Source organism: Podarcis cretensis (assembly GCF_951804945.1).
Source record: "Podarcis cretensis genome assembly, chromosome: 5".
Classification (NCBI taxonomy): domain Eukaryota; kingdom Metazoa; phylum Chordata; class Lepidosauria; order Squamata; family Lacertidae; genus Podarcis; species Podarcis cretensis.
The window spans coordinates 85,657,655-85,679,822 of NC_137174.1; the positions used below are offsets into that span (position 1 = coordinate 85,657,655).

Consider the following 22,168-nt stretch of genomic DNA (forward strand, 5'->3'; position numbering starts at 1 on the left):
CAAGACTGGCCCGTACGGGCAGGGGTACCTTTACCTTTACCTTTACCCACTTCCATCAGACCTGGCAAGCTGGTCCCTCCCAAAGTACCAATGCATGCCCACATGTGGGCTTAATGTTGAGGAATTGAGTACGTAGGCTAAATCCAATGTGCATAAACCCAGATCTCAGTCAGTCCCCACCCCCCAATAAAATCCGGGTCTCTCGGCATTGGATTACACATGTTTGTAGATCTATATGTGGATATCTGGTGGGGCCAAGCATGTTGGGTAGGCAGTTCTGTTTTCCCACCATGCATTGCATCATCAGAGAGTGATCCAAATAAGCCTGTTGTTCAATCTCACCCAACCTCCAGTTGCCGTATATGATGTTTGCAATTCCATTGTGGAAATCAGAACGCTGAATGAATGATTATTGAAGGGAGGAGAAAGGGAAGTGTCACATTTCTGCAGGTATAAGAAATGATGCAGCTATGGGAGGAAACGATCGACATATGTTTGCAACAGGAGCGGGATTTTAAGAAATTGCATTAAATCAAAGTAATTTGGTTGGATTTATAATAATTTGGGAAATTAATTAAAAAAATTGGAGAACGTAAGAAGTTCCCTAATAATAATAATAATAATAATAATAATAATAATAATAATTTATTTGTACCCCGCCCATCTGGCTGCGTTTCCCCAGCCACTCTGGGCGGCTTCCAACAAAGATGAAAAGTACACTAAAATGTCACATATTAAAAACTTCCCTGAACAGGGCTGCCTTCAGATGTCTTCTGAATGTCAGGTAGTTGTTTATCGCTTTGACATCTGATGGGAGGGCGTTCCACAGGGCGGACGCCACTACCGAGAAGGCCCTCTGCCTGGTTCCCTGTAACTTGGCCTCTCGCAGTGAGGGAACCGCCAGAAGGCCCTCGGAGCTGGACCTCAGTGTCCGGGCAGAACGATGGGGGAGGAGACGCTCCTTCAGATATACTGTACCAGCGGTTCTCAACCTGTGGGTCCTCAGATGTTGTTGGACTACAACTCCCATCATCCCTGAGCTCTGTTCTTGCTAGCTAGGGGTGATGGGAGTTGTAGTTCAACATCTGGGGACCCACAAGTTGAGAAAGGCTGCCTTATACAGAGTAAAAAGAAGAAGAAGAGTGTGCATTTGCAATCTGGTGCCCTTACTCCAGGTGGCTTCCTTGAGGGGAAGATATTCAAACGATGAGCAATTATCAGGGAAACAAATGCACAAACCCCAAATACCATGATACAGAGTGAAATGATTCCGAAGCAGAACGTTGCAGACTTGGTTACTGTTATTAGCTGGTCCTTGCCCTGCGTTGCATTCCCCGGCTAAATTATGCTTGGAAATCATTTTTGCAAATTAGTTTCATGGTCTGTTTCCCTGCTACACAAAAGTGGATTAAAAAATGTTGATCTCTTTGGCTCCGAAACAATGATTTGGGAACGGAACGGAGTATAATTTAACAATCCTGTGCTGTTTCCCCACCCCCGTTTTGCTATTAAGACAAGCAAACTGCAGTTTCAGTTGGATGTAGATAGTGCAGACAGAAAATTGGAAATGTTGTGATTAACTCAGCTTTGCTTAGTCGTTCAAGCCCTATTACAAATGCAAAAGTTAAAAAAAATAAATGTTCACTTTGTAAGTGGATGGACTCTTTCGGGGCGTTGGGAATTTAATTTTATTCCACTGCTATTTCTCAGCGTGCAAGGCCCGCAGGCCCACACATTCCTTTCCCTTCCATCTTGGTCTCTCGCCTTCTTTGAGGGGGTGGAGGAAAAGGGAGAAATAGCATAAAATATTTATGGAGTATTTATTTGGTGCATTGATAACATCCACCAGATCTGCTTGCCATCCTCAGAGAAATTCAACCTCGGAAGTATATAATTAATTTCTGCAATTTAATAAGGGAATTACAGCATCGGGGTGCTGCACTTAAAGTTTGCGCTAGCTAGCTACCTTTTCCATTCCTATTATGAAAATACGCTGGAGAGGAATGGCATCTAATTTTATCCATTCTCCACTATGCTTCACTCATTAATATTTACAAAGAGCCTTAAGAATGTTTGGGCAAATTCTGAAAGTATCTGCTTTGTTTATAAAATCCAGTCCCCAAAGATCCGTCACATTCTAGCGTCACACTGTACTGTGACCAAGAGACAGATACTTCATTGGGTCTAGGCGGATATGAGCATGCTTTAAGCTCAAGGACTGCAATCGCTAGAATCTCTGAAGGCTGGAAGTTGTCCATACAGTTCCCTCCAGATGACAGCCCAGGATGCATCTCTTAATTTTGCCCATGGTATTCACAATTATTTCTGTAGCACCATCAATTTGATTCAATTTAATGCTTGTATGCAGCAGTTCCAGCAATTAATTGGAGCCCTCAAAGCAGCTAACAGCAGTAGCAAAGGTGGACTTTAACTAAGTTTTACTCAGAATGGCCGAGATCTCATCTCACAAAGAGCGTGCTGTCAGCTTTATCGGCCTCTCCAGGGACTTTGCAACATGCAAGCCCCCATTCAGCACGTGCAATTCTGTAGTAATGGCTGTCAAGTTGCTAGTCAATATGTAACAGCGAAATCTCAATTTTTATCCGGCTGGTATGTTTATGATTCTGGGTTGCAGACCCATTGAAACCCATGAACCCAGGTTTGTCACGCTTATTGGCTTCAGTTAATCTACTCTGAGTAGACCTGGCATGGGACACAGTCCTCTATCTTGCTGTATGTAAAAATTGTCCAAGAATTATTATTTTTTTTAATTTATGCTTGCTAGTGAGAGCTGTCTCAGATCACCTTATCACAATTATGATAAAAAGTTGATTTTTTAAAAAAAAAAATGAAATGATCAAAACAACACGAATAAATGGAAATTGAAGGGAAGCAGATATTGGCTGAACATTAAGAGACACTTTCCAACAGCAGGCTGTCTTAGGGGCTCAGGGTCTGCGTTCTCTCTTTGCTGGATGCGTTTAAGCAGATGCTGGACATTGAAGCAGATGCATGGAGCAGGAAGTTGAACTAGGTGACCTCCCAAGTCCCCCCCCCCCCCATGCTAAATTGCGTCATAAAATCTGCCTTATGCTGAGTCAGACCACTGGTCCATGTGGCTTATAAGAATAAGAATAAGAATAATTATTTATACCCCGCCCGTCTGGCTGGGTTTCCCCAGCCACTCTGGGTGGTTCCCAACAGAATATTAAAAACACGATAAAACATCAAACATTAAAAACTTCCCTAAACAGGGCTGCCTTTAGATGTCTTCTAAAAGTCAGATAGTTGTTTATTTCCTTGAAATCTGATGGGAGGGGGTTTCACAGGGCAGGTGCCACTACCAAGAAGGCCCTCTGCCAGGTTCCCTGTAACCTTACTTCCTGCAGCTATGATCTTACAGTGCTATGAAATTCCCACAAGGCGTAACTTTTTATTTTCAAAAGTGGTCCACATCACTTAAAACATAGGCAGAATGCTGCAGAATCTGTGGGCAACCTCCTTCACACACAAATTAAGGGGGCAGACTTTAAATCATGCACTGTTATCACTGCTGAGAGCTCCAAACCCCTCCGAAATTAAAGGATATGCTGAAAGCTCAGTTTATATAACTGTAATATGTAGTTATCTAAGGTGACTGACAAGTTTGTATGGGCACCCTTGTGCATTCCCATCATATATGAAAAAGTCTGACAAGCCATTTGTACCCATGGGCATATCTCTGCCGTTGCTCCAGGTAACTGGCAGAAATCAGCATGTCAGCCAGGAAATCAAAGGTGACAGTAAGACGGATTTCTATTTGGATCAAATTAATTCCAAATTTATTGTCGTCTCCTAGGTAATTGTAACTGGAAGGCTCAAAGGACTTCCTTGCCACTACCAGAAATGATTCTCTGTTTGCTGAACACACAATAGAATCTCAAACTGTCATGGAAACATAAAATGCATAGTTTATGGTCACAGTTGTTTACCGTTGTTTCCAGCATTTCTCAGATTCACCTGTGTTGCACAAAGCAACAAAGATAGAAAATAGGTCATATTTTCTTTGTGTGTTTTTATTCTACTATTCCTTCGATCAGCTTAGGGTAGCATGCGTGGCTTTATCCCCATAACAGCAACGTGAGGTAGATTATGTTGAGAGAGGTTATAGAATTAGATGCCTCAGTGTTATTCAGTGAGGTTCATGGCTGAGTAAGGATTTGAACCTGGGTCTCTCCAATCAATTATGAACATGGTAGCTTGGCTTTCTCATAGCTTACATCTCCTTTCCAGCCTTTTGTTGGTGTTACTCTGTCCGTTTTTTCCCACATTTTTATAAATGCATACAACGTCTCATAATACTCTCCACCTGCTTAAAGTTGGGCGTTTGTTGAGTAAAAATGCAGTTGATTGATTGGAGTGGGGACCTGGTGTGGGCCATTCAAAAAGATAAATATACAGAATTCCAGTGTGTATTGTTCAGGGTATAACCAGGCTGTTCAGAGCTTAGTCATTTATTTCCCTTTGTAGCAGCACCAAACTACATGAGACATCTGGTACCTTTGGCCCACAGGTCAAATAACAGCTCCAGTGTATCCAGTCACAAATCTCCCAACATCTCTACTCGTTATGCTGCTAGACACACAACCCAGCACACGGCAGTAGAGGCAAGGGTACGCTTGGTTCTTACTGGCCCCCATTGAGTTCTATGGGATGAGGAGTTGTTCTGCCTGAGACATTGGCACCAGAGATGACTGGGGAGTTAAAGTGGTGAGTGAAGAAAGCGCTGAACTCTTCCCACTGCTCCAACTTGAGGAACCTTTGGCTAAACACTGCAGTCCAATATGACTCGGCAAATGCAGCCCAGTTAATGCCACTGCATATCTTGTTTTTTAAATGCCTTGTTTTGGCTTGCTTAGCTGTTTTACAGCCCTGTTAAACCATGCCACAAGAATAGGGCAGGGAGGAATAGGTTATTCACATCCTCCCCATGTTTGGTGCCATGTTTATTTCCATCAGGGGTGGGGCTAGTGCCCACTGGGGAATGGTACAACCGAAGGCAGGGAGCCCCACAGCAATTGGAGCCCCCAAAATATGACGGGCTTACCGTAGCAAAAATATGATGGGCTTACCGTAGCTAATTAATTCTAGTTTTGTCTCCACCCACCTCCTCACTGCTCAGTACTATGAGAGCCACAATAAGCCTTAGGAGGAGGATGCTGACCCCCCCCCCTTGGACTGGCAATAAGTAAGAAGGCAAGCAGGTGGGGCCAGCTCAGGGCACCCTAAGGTTTGTGGGGCAGTGCCCCATTTGTCCTAATGGATCAGCCTCCATTGAGTCCTTTGTAATTTTGTGGAGTACAATCAACAATCCACTACTACCTTCTAGACCTGCTGTCTTCTACATCACTTCTCTGTGGACTTCTTTCCAAAAGAGTGCTTGGCTGTGCCAATCACTTCAGACCATCTGGCTTCCTGAAGAACCCTGAAACACAGTTTTCCCAACCCGGTGCTCTCCAGATGTTTGGGACGACGGCCCTGAACCTAGAGATGCAGCGCTGGCTGTGCAGTCCAAAACACCTAGAGAGCACCAGGTTTGTGAAGGCTGCTGTCACATGTCCCAATTGTATGGTACGTGCTCCCCTGTGCATAACACAGCGGCCGTCTGTGGAACCGAAATCCTTCATAATTAATGCGCCCGTCATTCTAATAAAAGCCTTTTCGTTCCTCTGGTGTTTTCAGCTATGCTGCTTTGTCTGGCAATTATGCCTCTTGTGACATTTTTAAGCAGCCTCTGGTTACCATTTCTCAACGTTGCTTTTCAGACAACCTCGTTTGCTGCAGGAATCCAGATGGCCAGGGGCGTTTGTCTCGTTTTGTACCTCTTATGCAGAGACGGACAACTTACATTCCCTACACACACACACACAGACACACACACACGCTTCACAGTCAAAATTTGACAGATGGGTGCGGTTGGCCACCTGTTAATCACCTGATGTCAGAATTACACCAGGCAACACCTGTCTGGCACTTTGGAACACAATCAGCTGATCAGCAGGACTTCAAAGGACAGCGCAGGGCACTTTGCAAGGGGCTCTGCAATCTGTGTGATCACCAGGCCTAATAATGACTTGTGAGCAGGGGAAATGTGTGTGCGTCTTATGGAGCGAATGCAGGCTGTGCAGCTATCCCAGAAGCCAGAACAGCAAGAAGGATTGCTGCTTTCACTGCGCAGCAATCCTTCTTGCTGTTCTGGCTTCTGAGATTCAGAATATTTTTTTTCTTGTTTTCCTCCTCCAAAAACTAGGGTGTGTCTTGTGATCTGGTGCGTCTTATAGAGCGAAAAATACGGTACATGAATGAGCCAGTTTCAAGGCTAATGGGTGCCCCACACATTGAGAAGTCAACCCCCCCTGTGCTAGAAAATAGTATGGTTGCACCTAATGGCAACAGTACTACTTGGGAGCTCATTCCTGTGTGATATAGTGGCATCATTTCACTATATTTGATTCAGTGCTCAGAAGATGCATTGCTGTGCCCGTGATGGAATGACAGCTTGTGCACAGGTGGACAATTTCCCTGCTGGGGTGCTTACAGCTTCCTTGATTTAAGGCTGTTTTGTTCTTGAAAGCACCATTCTGCGATGCGCATCTCTCATTGCCTGCAGCACATGGTGGTCTGGATTGCATAAGTCTGTCCGTGGCTGGCTGTTTCTGCTTTGGGGCCTCATCTCTCTCTGTTCAAAGGCTGATGGTCTCTCCCTTGGTATACCAGATGATACATTTCTCATTTCTTTTATTCTTGTAGTTCAAGGTAGGGCAACCTGCAAACCTTAATTTCATGCAAATAGGGGTGGGGTGTCAGAAAGAGAGATAACTCTTTGGAGCTCTGCCCCCTATGACTCCAGGCAGATTATCATGGGCGGGTTGTGTATCCCTCAACAGAAAAAAAGCTTGCCAACCTCTACCTATAACCTTTGATAGACTTCTACATTGGGTTTATATTCCTCATATTTTGGCGTACTTTGGTAGGATGTGCCTGTTTGTTTGTTTTTTTAAAAAAAACAGTAAAAAAAGAACGAAAACTTCATCTTTCAAATTCAGTCTCTGGTCTGAATTTTTTTTAAATTTTAAAATTATTTTTAAAAACTGATTGCATGTCAGGTGGCTTCATACACAACACTATCACCCTCACCCATCTTGTTGACACAAACTCCTTTGGGGAAAGTGTTGTTTGACTGCAGAACTGTTAGTTTAACTGACCATATTACGGCAAGCAAACGAATGGCCATCAATAAACTAGTGCTGAATGTCACCTCAATAAATACGTTTTATCACTTTTTAAAAAAACCACCCACACATACACAATTTTAAAAACTGCTTTTTTCCATGCTGTGCTTCCTGAAGACCAGTCCCATCTTGCTGATCTGCTTCTGCAGTGGGAAGGGAAAGAGGCTCATGAGTTTTCATTCTTTTTTATGTCCTCTAGGTTCACAATAGAACAGGAAATTGATCTGAAGGATGTTCTGAAGGGCCTTGGAATTACAGAAGTGTTCGGCCGGAGCGCTGATCTCACCGCAATGTCTGGTAAGAGGCTTTTTGTACACATGTGTTGCGTCCTTGCACATGTTCTTAAACGGGGGCAGATTACATTGACCTCATAAGGCATCTGTCCTGGTCTGTGTAACTACCATTGGCCACTAACTGCCTGTTGTGGCAGAGTCTTCCTTCACAGGAAAGTCCTCTGCAATATTCCAGCTACAGCAGATAAAGTGTATTCTACAATGGTGAAACACTGGTATGTCCACACATAATGAAACCACCTAATATAATCCAGTGGATTGCCCAGTTAATGTAATCTTGCTTTCGTGATGGGCAGGTATATAAGATATACGATACCTTGATTGTCATTGTACCATACAGAACAATGAAATTGAAAATCTACATAAAACATTCAAAAACCCCTAAAAACTCTGAAACCCCATTTTAAAATACAATATACTATAGAGACTCCTTATGCTGCGATTAGAACCAGAATTGCATTTGCGTAGAAACTGTTTCTCAGGCAGCTAGTCCTGGTCTTTATAACCCTATACCTTCTTCCAGAAGGCAGAAGTTGAAAGAGATCATTTCCGGGGTGCATACTATCCTGTGCTATCTCTGCAGCTTTCTTATGGCACCTGACAGCATAGATTTGATCTAAGGTGGGAAGAGTGCACCCAGTTATTCTCTCTGCAGTCTTTACAACCCTGAACAGCATTTGTTTTTCCCTGGCCATGCAGCTCCCAAACCACACACAGAGACCATGAGTTAATACACTCTGCACAGTACAATGGTAAAATGCCATCAAAAGTCCTATGACAGATTGATTTTCCAGAGGATTCTCAGGTATATCTGTTAGAATGACCATGGCACAATGACCAGCAAATGCACTGTTAAACAGCACATGCCTATGCACTTTTACTAGGAAGTAAGTCCCACTGAGGTCAGTGGATCTTGGTCTAGGTATGTCTAGGATTGCAGTCTTAAACAGGGGAAAGGCGGAACTTGGGGAAACAAAATCAAAACAATTCCACCGCTTGTTTATGTCTAAATTGGAGTGGCTGCTTGTCCACCAAGAAGTGCTCAAGGCAGTTTCCAATCGAAGATTAAGACATCATTAAATGTGTCTGACAAAGGATACTTGTGCTTTGTAAAATAGCAAAGGGGGGAATCTATGAAGGCATCACTGTGGAGATAAAAATCTTTTTAATGACAGTTGAATTGGCTGAACTATCATTCCGTAAGAACAATGCAATCGCCGTCTGCCCAAAGAGTTCTGCTTCTTCAAGAAACAATTACAAAAGCCCTCTGCATCAATGGGAAGCCTCCACACACTGCCATGACTTTTAACAAAGTATTAGTCATGCCCGCCTCTATTAAGGTTTCTGACTCCCACCTCCAATTAGGTCTGACTGCCATGCTTGTTAAAGTTCTCACTTACATATTCTCTCCCCTTTATCCCTGTGCATTTCTCACCCGCGGTTTGATGCCTCTCTGTATTGGGTGGTTCAGGTGAGCAGTAAGGACACCACTGGCAGCTGGTGTACAGCCAGCAACAGTAGTCGGCTGATAATTACAATGTCAGTGCCACGGCGAGATGGAGACGTGTCATGACCGCAACAGAAGTGATAGAGTTTTGTGTCCTATTATGCATTGCAGGGCTACCCAGACCGTGCAGGCATCTTATCTTTTCACAGTAAGACGTTGCGCTAGCAGTGATTTAAGTAAATCTTGTAGTGTGTGTGTGAGTCATTTGCTCTGTTCCTTTTCTGAAAAATGGAGAAGAACAGCCTCACTTCATTAGAACTGTGATCCATTAGGTTCAACAGTCTGCTCTGGTAGGGATGTGCCAAAAATGTTAGTGTCAAACTAGGTTAGTAATGGAGCGTTCAATTAATCCATTTTTACCGCCTGCTTAGATTATGCTTTCTGGAGAAAACAATCAAGAGGGCCTCATCACTCAGAGTATAACATAAGTCTGTCATATTTCAAGAAGTAAAAAATCCAGACAGCTCAGCTTTTTGGGGGCAGTCGTCCAAAGTTGTTGAGCTTTTACATTTTTAAATTTAAAATTCCTTTTGGGCACCAATTTAGCTCCCAACCCCTGGACATAACCAGAATTTTTCAGTTTATTTGGTGACCCTAGTATAATGCTGTTTGCCTACTTGACCACCTGATTTGATCCTTGAGAGATACGTTGTGCTGAGACACTGGAAGTTCCCGTTATGTTTCCTAGCTTAATGGATGTTGATAGACAACTTGCTCCAGAAAGACATCTACTCCAAACAAATAAAAAAATGAAAATGAAGGTATGCTCAATATTAGAATCGTCTTGCTGTCAATTCAGCTTGCAGTGTGACTGCAACTTTTGAAGGCAGGGTTAGTCACAAAGACCCCTTAATGCAAGTTGCTGGACCAGTCCCTTACTACAAATTGCTTGCCCGCGTTTCCACACTGGTGTTTCCAGGGCAAGTTAGAAAATGCAGGCTTCAAATCTCTTAGGAGGCTAGTCAAACAGTTGCCTTCTGCCTAATGGACTGGAGGAAATGAAACTGATCACTCCTCTCTCCTTTCTTTCCTTTGCAGCTAGTACTGAAATCAATTAGGCTGGTAGAGAAGGGACAAAGTGGCCTGTCCCTCCTTTGCCAACCTGCTTGCTGACCTGTGGCAACCAGGTGAGGTATTAAGCACAAGTCTCTGTGTTAGGCTGGTACAATATTTGCTCTGTTTACAAGTATACAAGCATAGTCTAAGTGGAGGCAAAAGCAGCATTCTACAAGACAGACGATCCTACAGAAAGCAACCTAGACTACACCTCTAATTCTAGTTTAAGCCACCTAGAAATTCTCAGCTCTCCCTTTTCTGTTTTTTCCCCTGCTTCCTTTTTGTTTTAATAATGTTATTATTTATACCCTGCCCATCTGGCTGGGGTTCCCCTGCCACTCTGGGCAGCTTACAAGCACATAAAAATTTGTAAAGCATTAGACATTAAAGATCTCCTGATACAGGGTTGCCTTCAGATGTCTTCTAAAAGTTATTTATTTCCTTGACATCTGGTGGGAGGGCATTCCACAGGGCGGGCACTACTACCAAGAAGGTCCCTACCTGGTTCCCTGTGAGGGAACCACCAGAAGGCCTTTGAAGCTGGACCTCATTGTCCAAGCTGAACAATGGGGGTGGAGACGCTCCTTCAGGTATACTGGGCCGAAACCGTTTAGGGCTTTAAAGGTCAGCACCAACACTTTGAATTGTGCTCAGAAATGTACTGGGAGCCAATTTAGACCTTTCAGGACTGGTGTTATATGGTCTCGGCGTTTTTGTTTTTTAAAAAATCCATTTGGATTTCCTGCCTTCCTTCCCTTAACTGGAGGGGTTTCATCTTCTGCAAGCCCTGGGGAACATCGTATTCAGAAACACAGAGAGATCCCCATTTTTCAGGAGACTTTTAATCATGAGCTGTCTTTAATACAATCAACCAGCTGTATTAATCAGCAATGGGTGACCAGAAAACATGACACAATGTTGCTGTTGTGGTTTTCTTAAGTATTGGACTTTTCCAGCTTGCAGGACAGGATTAAAACACTGGTCCTAAAGCCACTTATGTGGAGGCAAGTCCCTTTGATTCAAGAATCCGTGTGTGAATGTGTGTTTTTAGAACTGCCACATCAGAGCACATGTGACTGTGCATAAAAGGTAAAGGACCCCTGGATGGTGAAGTCCAGTCAAAGGCGACTATGGGGTTGCAGCATTCATCTCGCTTTCAGGCCGAGGGAGCAGGCATTTGTCCACAGACAGCTTTCCGGGTCATATATAAAATCAGGAGTAGAATGGGTCAGGCGGAAGCGAAAAAGCAACAATTCTTTAGCCTGTTGCTAAAACAGCACACCAGTGAATTAAATTGAGCATGTAGGTGATGTAAAAACAAAAGAAATTGCATGTTTCCACTTGGTACATCTGTTGAACCAACAGTAATAATAAAGAGTAGCACATTAGCAAAACGATAGAACAAACTCTCCAGAGGAGAGGAAATGAAAAAAGCTGCTAGACTAAGACTGGATATGTAGGTCATCTGCTTCAATGCTCAAGTGTTCATAACCTTATTATCAATTACCAGAGCCTGTGACTACCTGGAGAGCACAGTCAACGTGTTAACAGTAGGAGTCACCCATGGAACGGAGGGAATCCTAAGTCCCTCTGCTATAGGATTTGAGAAGGGACCTTGGAGGTCCTCCAGCTTAGTTATTCCCACCCTTGGATTCCTAGATGTTCTGGACTACAAGTCCCGTCATCCTTAGCCAGCAGGGCCAATGGTCAGAGGTGATGATGTTGTCCACCAACATCAAGGGACCCAAGGTGGAAAAAGGCTGCTCTAGTTCAAGCCACTGCTGAGTGCAGGATCTACAATGCAGGTTGCAACTTCAGCAACAGTAGGGAACTTGTGGACTGCCAGTTGTTGTTGGACCCCAACTCCCATCATCTCTTACCATGAACGGTGCTGCCTGGGATTGATAGGAGTTGGAAGCCCAGAACATCTGGAGGCCCACAAATTGCCAGTGTCATACAGCATCCCTGACCAGCCTCTGCATCATTGTCTCCAGTGAAGAAGAGCCTTCCCAAAACAATCTGTTTACAGTTGTACCTTGGAATCTGTTCCCAGAAGTCCGTTCGACTTCCAAAACGTTTGAAACCCAAATGGCGGCTTCTGATTGGCTGAAGGAAGCTCTTGCAGCCAATCAGAAGCTATGACGTTCGGGTTCTAAAAGAATGTTCACAATCCGGAACAATCACTTCAGAGTTTGCGGCGTTCGGGAGCCAAAACGTCCGAGTTTCAGGGCATTCAACAACCAAGGTATGACTGTACTGTCAAACACCCTGTTTAACAGTAGGAAATTTCTCCTAAAGCCTTGCTGATAATCTTTTCTCTTCAGCCAGGTGTGGAGAACATTTTATAGCCCGTTCCCTTATGGACAGCCCTCTGAGGGCCACATGTCGGTAGTGTGTGGGGCCAGAGGCAAAAGTAGGCCGGACAACAAATGTAGGCTAGTTTCTACTTGCATGCCTCTTTGCAAGGCAAGCAAGAAGCATTATCAGAGTTCAGAGGTGCCCCAATTCCACACAGCATTGGGGGAGCCCCTCGTGCGCATGTGATGTCACCTGTGATGTCATGCACATTGAGAGGAGGCTGCAAGGCCACAAAAAGGCCCAGCAATGCCCTTCCACCATCACGAGGAGGCCCAGCCCCTCAAGATTGACAGAGGTTCATCCCTGTACCACCTTACTTTGGGGGGGGCTAAAGTGTCCTCAGCCCCATAAAAAGTGTGTCAAGATTTCAAGGACAACTTCCAGCCAAGCAAAAACGATGGCAAGGCCAGTGAGGCATGTGGCCTGGGGAAAGGGCCCAGGGTCAGATAGAGAGCCCTCAATGGTTGATTTCAACCCCTGGCTCTGAAGTTCCCTACTCCTGCCGTAAACTGAGAACCAGCAGCTGGGCCACAAGGGAAGCGGGTTTGTCTCCACAACCAGCTTCCCAGAGGCATGTGGTTGCCTGGCCAGTGCCAGCAACAAAATTGTGGCCTCGGTTGCTCTTTGGCTTGATCCAGTAGAGCATTTCTGAACTTCCACACCTTTATTTAGCTCCTTCAAAGTGCTGATGCAGCGAGCCCTAGGATTGGGCTGTGGAGCACAAAAATCAGCAGCTGCATTGAACCGGCTTTGCATTTCATCCAAGAGACAAATGGTTTTCCTAGAGATTTATACTTTTCCTGCACCTTTACCTTATGAAAACCAGCAGGCGAACCTTAAACCCACAGACCTGTTTTTACGCGACCAAATTAACTCCTCCACCGTTTTAAGGATTAAGTTGTTTATAGAGGAACGTTGAGCATTAAGCATAGAGAAGATTAATGGGCTCCACAGCAGGGCTGTTAATTTTTCTGTGTGAGTAACAGAGGCATCCCAGGTGGTGGCGGAAAGGTTTGCTCACAGTTGGGTTTTATTGAATTAAGCACCCAGCAATAATTTCAAAGTACCATCTTTAAATTACTTAAGAGCTCTGGCTTGATGTGGTAAATGCAGTGCTTCATTTATTTTTGTTTCTCACAAAGGCTACTTTCCCCCTTTTCTAATTATTAACAGGGTGAGAAAACAAAAATGAAATGCAGGATTTTCCTCTCAGTCGTTTCTTCTCTAAGCGGGCTCAGGCATGCAAAACATGAGTGTATAAAATTGCCATTTTGATGCTCAGGCTGTTTTCCCAGTTTAGGGTCTGATGGGCAAATGTTTTGGTCTCATTTGTGTTCACGCTGATGATTTGGGTTATGGGTGTCTGTTCAGCACACCTGGTTAAAAGAATTAGGTGAGAGTGATAGAATAGACATTCTGCCTTCAATCCTGGAGAGCCACTTCCCATCAGAGTAGATGTTACTGGGCTAAAGGAATCATTGAATTGACTTGACATCAGTGCAACATGCTCCATGGAGTTGCCCTTGAAGAGAGATTGTTAAACCTACAGCTTTAGATGTATGGTGTAAATGTGGGCAGAGACAGAGAGCAAGTGCCTTTGGAGAGATCTGATGTGAGAGTGGTGGGTTGCTGGGGGTATTTTAGCTTAGCTTCCTCCACCTGCACCCAACCTGTATATCTGTAAATAAGGTAAAAGTAAAAAGGTAAGGGAACCCTGGATGGTTAAGTCCAGTCAAAGACGACTATGGGGTTGCAGCGCTCATCTCACTTCAGGCCAAGGGAGCTGGCGTTTGTTCACAGACAGCTTTCCAGGTCATGTGGCCAGCATGACTAAACTGCTTTTGGCACAATGGAACACCATGACAGAAGCCAGAGCGCATGGAAACCCCGTTTACCTTCCCACCACAGTGGTACCTATTTATCTGCTTGCACTGGTGTGCTTTCAAACTGCTACGTGGGCAGCAGCTGGGACCAAGCAACAGGAGCTCACCCCGTCGCAGGGATTCGAACTGCCAAACTTCTGATTGGCAAGCCCAAGAGGCTCAGTGGTTTAGACCACAGTGCCACCCACGTCATCTGTAAATAAATTCAAACAGTATACATACTAAATCTCTGATGGTCTCTCTCAAGGGAAAGCAAAGTTCACAAGGTGTCCCCTGAGAATTGTGATCACTAGGAGAAATGGGGAGAGCATAAGCTAGTGAAGTGATCTAATTTGCACCTCCTGGAGCAATAACCGGATTAGAGTATAATTATCATTTGCATTTTGCACTTCTCTGAATTTTGCAATATAATCTAGGCTCAAAAATGGACCAAAACCCATTGGTTTTTTTTAAAAAAAAAATGTGCATTCTAGGATAAAATACATTTATAAATGTGTACATTGAGATAAAATATACACTTTGATGAAATGTACATACTTAAATATATATTTAAATATGAAATAACCTTTCACACATCCCTGATGCTATTTTATTAAATGAAGTATGGAGAGAGACACACACAGAGAGAGAGAGAGAGAGAGAGAGAGAGAGAGAGAGAGAGAGAGAGAGTTGGAAATTGCTAATAGCTTTGCAGGGGAAAGGAACATTTGAAACAAATGCAAGGTTTTAAAAGAAGGTAGTATAGATATATTTTAGTAATTAATTTTGCAAATAAGATGGATTAATCTTAAGACTTTATATTATTATACCAAGCCCAAGAACTGCAAAATAAATCACTGGTTATTTTATTTCTGTTTCTGTTTCTTTTTTCCACATATTTAATGTTTCATTGGTATGTGGGTGTTTTGAGCACACTGATAAAAAAATTAAGAGGAGTGGCAGTGAACCTAGGGTTTCCTAAAAAGTAAGCTGCATACATAAATGTGTGTATCAGTGGAAATAACACACAATTGCATTGCATTAGGCATACATTCAACAAAATTGTGTACAAAATGTGTATATTCAGAGAAATCCACACAAGCGCATGCAGATTTGTGTATATCAATGGTACATGCATGGGCCGTGCTTCAGAGAAGATGTTTAGGGTCGGCACAGATGGAAAGAGGTGAGCCCAGCTGTCTAGAAGATGAAGTATGTACAATCCCTGATACATACCAAACACACACATACAAAAATAAAACTGCAAAGTGATGCTGAAATGGAGTGAATGAAGCCTGAGACCGGAGAAAATGAGAAACTATGACACATACACCCATCCCTGCTTTTCCTCTGCCCTTCATTTCTCCTTTCTCTTCCAGACAACAAAGAACTTCACCTTTCAAAAGCAGTTCACAAGTCTATCTTCGAAGTGAATGAAGAAGGCTCAGAAGCTGCCGCCGCCTCAGGTTTGCACCTCCTCAAACTATTGATTCAGTTACAGGAACCACCGCTATGCATCGGCAGGGTATACTGACTTGGAGCATAAGATGGGAGTTTAAAAGTTCTGGGTTCAGATTATAGCTCAGCCATGAGCTCGCTTGAATAGCTTTAAGCTACCGCCTCCACCTTACTTCCTGATCTGTTGTATGGGATAATGACATGGGTGTAATTTGCTCAGAGAATCCTTGAGACCTCGTGGGCTTGGCCATTGTGAGCAGCAGAATGCTGGACTAGATAGCAGGGCGTTGCAACGGAGCAAGCCAGATAGCAAATCATGCCAGCACAAGTCTTTTGCATAGCTCAGTTGGCTAGACCATGGTGCTGATAACACCAAGGTCACAGGTTTGATACCCATATGAGACAGCTGCATATCCCTGCATCGCAGGGCATTGGATTAGATGAGCCTCAAGGTCCCTTCCATGCCTATAATTCTATGATTTTAAGGTCGACCCTGGATTGGGCTGAGGCAGCCTCACTGGGTCCACCCAGAGTGATCTGGGGCTGTTGAAAGGGAGAGCAGTCTGGCAGTGGAGATTTGGCATGGAGGAGAAGCTTAGGCAAGTTGTGTTCACAGGCAGTCGAAGTCCTGGCTGAGGACGTCGGGACGAGGCAAGATGGCGGTTAGGAGCAGGAACAAGAGTCCAGAAGTCAGGGGTCCGAGAGTCAGGAAGCAAGGAGTCACAAAGTCAAGGGTTCAAGGATCAAGAAGATGGGGGGTCAGGAAACTGAGGTCCAAGGATCAGGAAGCAGGAAGCCAAACGCAGCAAGGCAGGGAACGTGTTGCTGTGGCAAAGAGCTGAAGGGAAATGCTGACCTTATATCCCTTCCCGGCTCTTGCCACCAGGTGCAGCGAGTTACCAATCAGCCTCACCTGTGTGGCCGTGCCTTGTCTCTCCAGAACAAACTTAGGAAGGCCCCAGTCCTGTGAAGTCCTACTGGTCACAGGGCCTAGCTCCTGCACGCACTCCTGACAAGCTGTGTGTCTCCTTCTTCCTGCCCCCAACTATGTGGTCAATTAGGGTTTTAAACGTGCAGTGAAGAGGCAGCAGGGAAAAGTGTCAGATGAGGCCCTAAATCATCAGAGGACCCATGCACAGCACTACTGGACATTAGATAGTGGTCTGAGAGCTATTCATAAAGTTGGAACCTGTGCTCTGTTGCTGCTATATAGCAAAATGTTGGATTGGAGTCAGAACTTTTTGTTTCCAAGGAAGCTGGAAATAGTGCAAGAATTCAGTTGCGTTTGGATAAAGGCATTGTATATGAATAAAGAAGTGGGGGGACAGCTTTCTAACTGTTACGGAAGGACCAGATGGTAGAACTGTTTGCTTGTCACTTGCAAATATTGGCTTTTCCCACCAGCAAATCATTTCTGTTTCTTCTGTGGTTTGAATTGATCTCCCCAGGTCCAATTATTTTATTAGGAGAAAAAGAAATAATCTTTGCGGCAAGCCCCCTGTACAGCTATAATTCTGGCTGAAAAACTACATTCCCCAAACTGTTCCAAGTGAGGATTACTCTCATGCCTGGGCATGCATGGACATTTTATCTACTCAGGTTTATTGTTGCTGGGGGTTTTTTCACATATCAACGCAATAAAAGTTAAAAACTTAATGAAACCCTTGGAAAATGCAAAGCTCAAGGGAGCAGTCATAAAAGATTTCCAAATTTTATTAAGATCAACCCCTGCCTCTCTACTAATATGTTTGGCCTACAGTGTTCCTTTCATGTCCCAGGTGTTAAAAATCAAATCTGCTGCTGCTCTGGTTTCACCAGAAGCGGCTTAGTCATGCTGGCCACATGATTCGGAAAAACTGTCTGCGGACAAACGCTGGCTTCCTCGGCCTGTTAAGCGAGCTGAGCGCCGCAACCCCAGAGTCATCTGTGACTGGACTTAACTGTCAGGAGTCCTTTTAGCATCACATCTGCACCAACTCCTAAAGAAGAATCTTGTCTCTTGCTGAGGGTAAACACTGCAAAGTAAACACTGCACACAAAGTGGTGTGATCATTTCCAACCATAAGCCCACAAGTCCTATGCGCACTTAATGTCTGTAACCAGAGTAAGTTAACAAAAGTTTTGCAATAACCTATTCCTTTTGGGCCCAAATGTTTGATTTCAAGGAAGGCCAGAGCAAGTTGCAGGAAATGACCATAGTCCGATAGAGCCAAGAGGGAATGGGTTTCCACGTTCGCCCAATGAGTTCTGCCACTGCTTAGCATGTGGGTGGCGGGACTGTCGAACACAATGCATTTCCTAGGTTGAAAGGGAATGGCCATCATAACTCTCTCTCTCAAAGTTCTGCCTCTTTTTGTAAGTTATAAGCCGTTCCCCCAGCAGTGAGAAATAAATGGCGCCACTGCCAGTTGTTAATCATTCCCAGAGCATAACTCAGCACATCCATTTCTTTGCAAGTCTCTTTTCATTTGAAGACGAGATTGCTAGCTGTGTGTCTTGTTGACAGCCTGTGCTTGCACAGAAGAGTTGTGGTGTGTGTTTCTTCAGATTTCCCATTTTGCGCTGTCTTTACATGTGTCCTTAATGGTGTGACACAGAAGAAGAGTGGGGGATTGTAATACAAGGACATTGGTGGGATATTTCAAAGGTTGCCCCTTTGTCGTCTCTCCCCAGGAATGATAGCCATAAGCAGGATGGCCGTGCTGTACCCCCAAGTTATAGTGGATCATCCTTTTTTCTTTGTGGTCAGGAACAGAAGAACAGGTGAGTGCATTCATCTCTTTTTAGAGTTCTTGTTACTCCTGTTGAATCCTCACCAGAATATTAAGAAGCTGTCTAAAGCCAGGTGAGATTATTTAACCAGATATCCCAGTATTATGATGCTTGCTCTGATGGGTGGGCCCTGTATGTTCGTAGAATAATAGAACTGTGGAGTTGGAATGGAGAGATGACTCCAAGAGTTGTCCAGTCCAGTCCCCTGAAATTCAGGAATCACAGAGGAGGGATCCCTGACAGGTGGCCATCCAACGTCTTTTTAAACACCTCCATTCCAGAGTCCACCACCATAGTCCATTCCACTATCAGACAGCTCTTACCTTCAGAAAGTTGTCATTTGACGGCTCCTAATAAATATGCCAAGGGACGCAGGTGGCGCTATGGGTTAAACCACAGAGCCTAGGACTTGATGATCAGAAGGTCAGCGGTTTGAATCCCCGCGACGGGGTGAGCTCCTGTTGCTTGGTCCCTGCTCCTGCCAACCTAGCAGTTCAAAAGCATGTCAAAGTGCAAGTAGATAAATAGGTACTGCTCTGGCGGGAAGGTAAACGGTGTTTCCGTGCGCTGCTCTGGTTTGCCAGAAGCGGCTTAGTCATGCTGGCCACATGACCCGGAAGCTGTACGCCGGCTCCCTTGGCCAATAAAGCGAGATGAGTGCCGCAACCCCAGAGTCGTCCATGTCTGGACCTAATGGTCAGGGGTCTCTTTACCTTTACCTAATAAATATGACATGATGATCACCTACTCCCACATAGTCATGCCCAAACCTTAAGATCCTTTTCAGATGCCCTGATATTAGCGTTGCACCAAGTGAAGTGAGGCAGGTCGCCACCTAGGAGAGGACCTTTTCAGGAGTGGCCCTGCAGCTATAGAATAGCCTCCCTAGAGAGGCTTGTCTGGCACTTTCTCTATGGTTTTTTCATCATCAGTTGAATAAGACTTTGTTATTCACCCAGATTTCTTAATTGTGGCTCAAACTAACTTTGGGCTGTTGTGACCTAGGGCAGTTTAATTTGGGTTGTAAATGTGCATATGCTCTCTCCGTTTGCAAGAAAAGTTACTTGCTTTTTTTTAAAAAAAAAAAAGCTTAGTATTATTTCCAGTTATTAACACCTTGTATTTTTAGCATCGTCACAAACAAGACAATGTACAAAATATTAATAACTGAAGCTGTCACTATTTTTTTTAAAATCCACTCAGTGTATAATTATTGATGAGCGTTTATATACATTTAATTAATTATAATGATGGGGTTTTCTGACTTGTTCTCCTCCAGCAGAACATGCAATTTGTCATGCTGGTGCAAGCCTCCTAAATATAGGCTGAGCCTGCAGTTCTGTAATGAGTGTCTTGAGTGCCATAGTGGCCTCCCAGAAGCAAATTGGCTCTCCAGTCCCCTGTACACAGATCCCAAAATACAATTGTTTGCTCCTGCTCCTGCTTCTCTCAACACATCTGTTTCGGGGGACGGCGACAGGGGAAATAATATATGAAATTGCTGTAAGACCATTTAAACTTCCAATTGCTGCTTTTCATTTACTTATTTTTAAAAATGTATATCTTGCTTTTCACTGTCAATGTCTCAAAGCAGCTTACAGTGATAAAAAGTATACACAATTTAAGATGAAAGCTCCATAACAGAGAGACCTCAGAAAGTTAAAATGTCAACAGAAACCATCAGGATTTTTAAATATTTTTACTGGAAATTTTATTTACAGCATAACATAAACCCCCCACCCCCTCATACACAAATCCACCTTCATTAGACGTGAACATAACATACAATGAGCATAACATACAACAATACAAACAACCAAATAAAAGACTTCCTTTATCCTGTATCTGGCCTCCTTATTTACTTTTTATAAACTGTTTCCTTTATGAATAATTATTAAGATTTTTCTTATTATAACTTAAATAGCCTCAAAGTCTCCTGCAGACATTAACTGAAACAATTAATGTTTAGCCTGGAGAAGAGGAGGTTAAGGGGTGATATGATAGCCATGTTCAAATATATAAAAGGATGTCACATAGAGGAGAGAGAAAGGTTGTTTTCTGCTGCTCCAGAGAAGCGGACACGGAGCAATGGTTCCAAACTACAAGAAAAAAGATTCCACCTAAACATTAGGAAGAACTTCCTGACAGTAAGAGCTGTTTGACAGTGGAATTTGCTGCCAAGGAGTGTGGTGGAGTCTCCTTCTTTGGAGGTCTTTAAGCAGAGGCTTGACAACCATATGTCAGGAGTGCTCTGATGGTGTTTCCTGCTTGGCAGGGGGTTGGACTCAATGGCCCTTGTGGTCTCTTCCAACTCTATGATTCTATGATTCTATGATTCTAAGTCCAGGTATGTATTTTAGGGCACTGTTTTGTGAAGTATTCTCTGCATTTCCCCCATGCTTTCTGAAACTCTTGTTTGAAACACCAGAGAAGCATTTGTGATGGCGGAGGCCTCTTGAAATAAAAGCAGGTTTAAAGCAGGTATCTGAAACTCAACAAGACTAGTGCCTGTCTGACTTCTAGTGGGAGGCTGTTCCACAGACTTGGACCCTCAGCACTAGAAGCATGACTTCTCATTAGCATGAGTCGTGCTTCCGTTCCATGGGGGAGCGCTATCGTGCCCCTCCAGACAATCTCTGCTGTATAGCTCAATTGGTTGGAGCATGGTGCTGATAGTAGCAAGGTTGCAGCTTGATCCCCCTACGGGGCAGCTGCGTATTCCTGCATTGCAGGGGTTGGACTAAATCAGGCATAGGCAAACTCGGCCCTCCAGATGTTTGGGGACTACGACTCCCATCATCCCTAGCTAACAGGACCAGTGGTCAGGGATGATGGGAACTGTAGTCTCAAAAACATCTGGAGGGCCGAGTTTGCCTATGCCTGGACTAGATGATCCTTCCACCTCTACAATTCAGTGATTCTCTGATCTCAGCGACTGGCTTGATGTTTCCCCCCAGCAGCAGCAGCAGCAGCAGCAAAAAACAACACCACACCCTGATAGTTTATATAGAACTCATTTATTTGTATAAAGTAGAATTACTTGTGGGAAGCCATTCTTAGGATGGTGAGAGCCACTGCCAGATTGCAAGAGTGAGCCAGCGTTTTGACTCCCTTGTGGCCTAGCTTGAAAGACGCATGCAGCTGTCCTCCTTTCATCCAGTATCAGAGGCGGTTTGCTTCTGAAAATGAGTTTCTGAGAACTGCATGCGCGGGGAGTGCCATTGTGCTCGTGCCCTGCTTTGAGGCTTCCCATTGGCTACTTGCGAGGACAGAATGCTGGACTAGACAGACCTCTGATCTGAACCAGCAGAGCCGCTCTTATGTTCTCATAATATGCTGTACTTTTTGAGTCTTATCCCACTCGTCAGTATTGCAGCAGAATACTAAAACTTTGAACCGAGAGTGCCCAGTCCACCAGTATGATCAGTTATTCATGTGTTGGACAGGAGTGGTGAGAATTGCCTGCTATCTAGCAAAACAGATTGATTTAAGAGCATATGGAGTTTTCTTCGCCTGTAGTCTTGGGAAGAAGCAACAGCTGAATGGTAGAGCGCAGGCTTTGCATTCAGGATGTTTCAGATTCAATCCCCA

General features: G+C 44.1%; 1 protein-coding gene across 1 annotated transcript in view; it reads left to right on the forward strand.

The window, feature by feature from the left end:
* Positions 1 to 22,168, forward strand: part of SERPINI1 (serpin family I member 1) — an 89,413-nt gene that overhangs the window by 64,329 nt on the left and 2,916 nt on the right. The window contains exons 6-8 of the mRNA XM_079978148.1: positions 7,471 to 7,568; positions 15,727 to 15,813; positions 18,479 to 18,568. Coding sequence (XP_079834274.1) covers positions 7,471 to 7,568; positions 15,727 to 15,813; positions 18,479 to 18,568 — 275 coding nt within the window. The remainder of the gene's footprint in view (positions 1 to 7,470; positions 7,569 to 15,726; positions 15,814 to 18,478; positions 18,569 to 22,168) is intronic.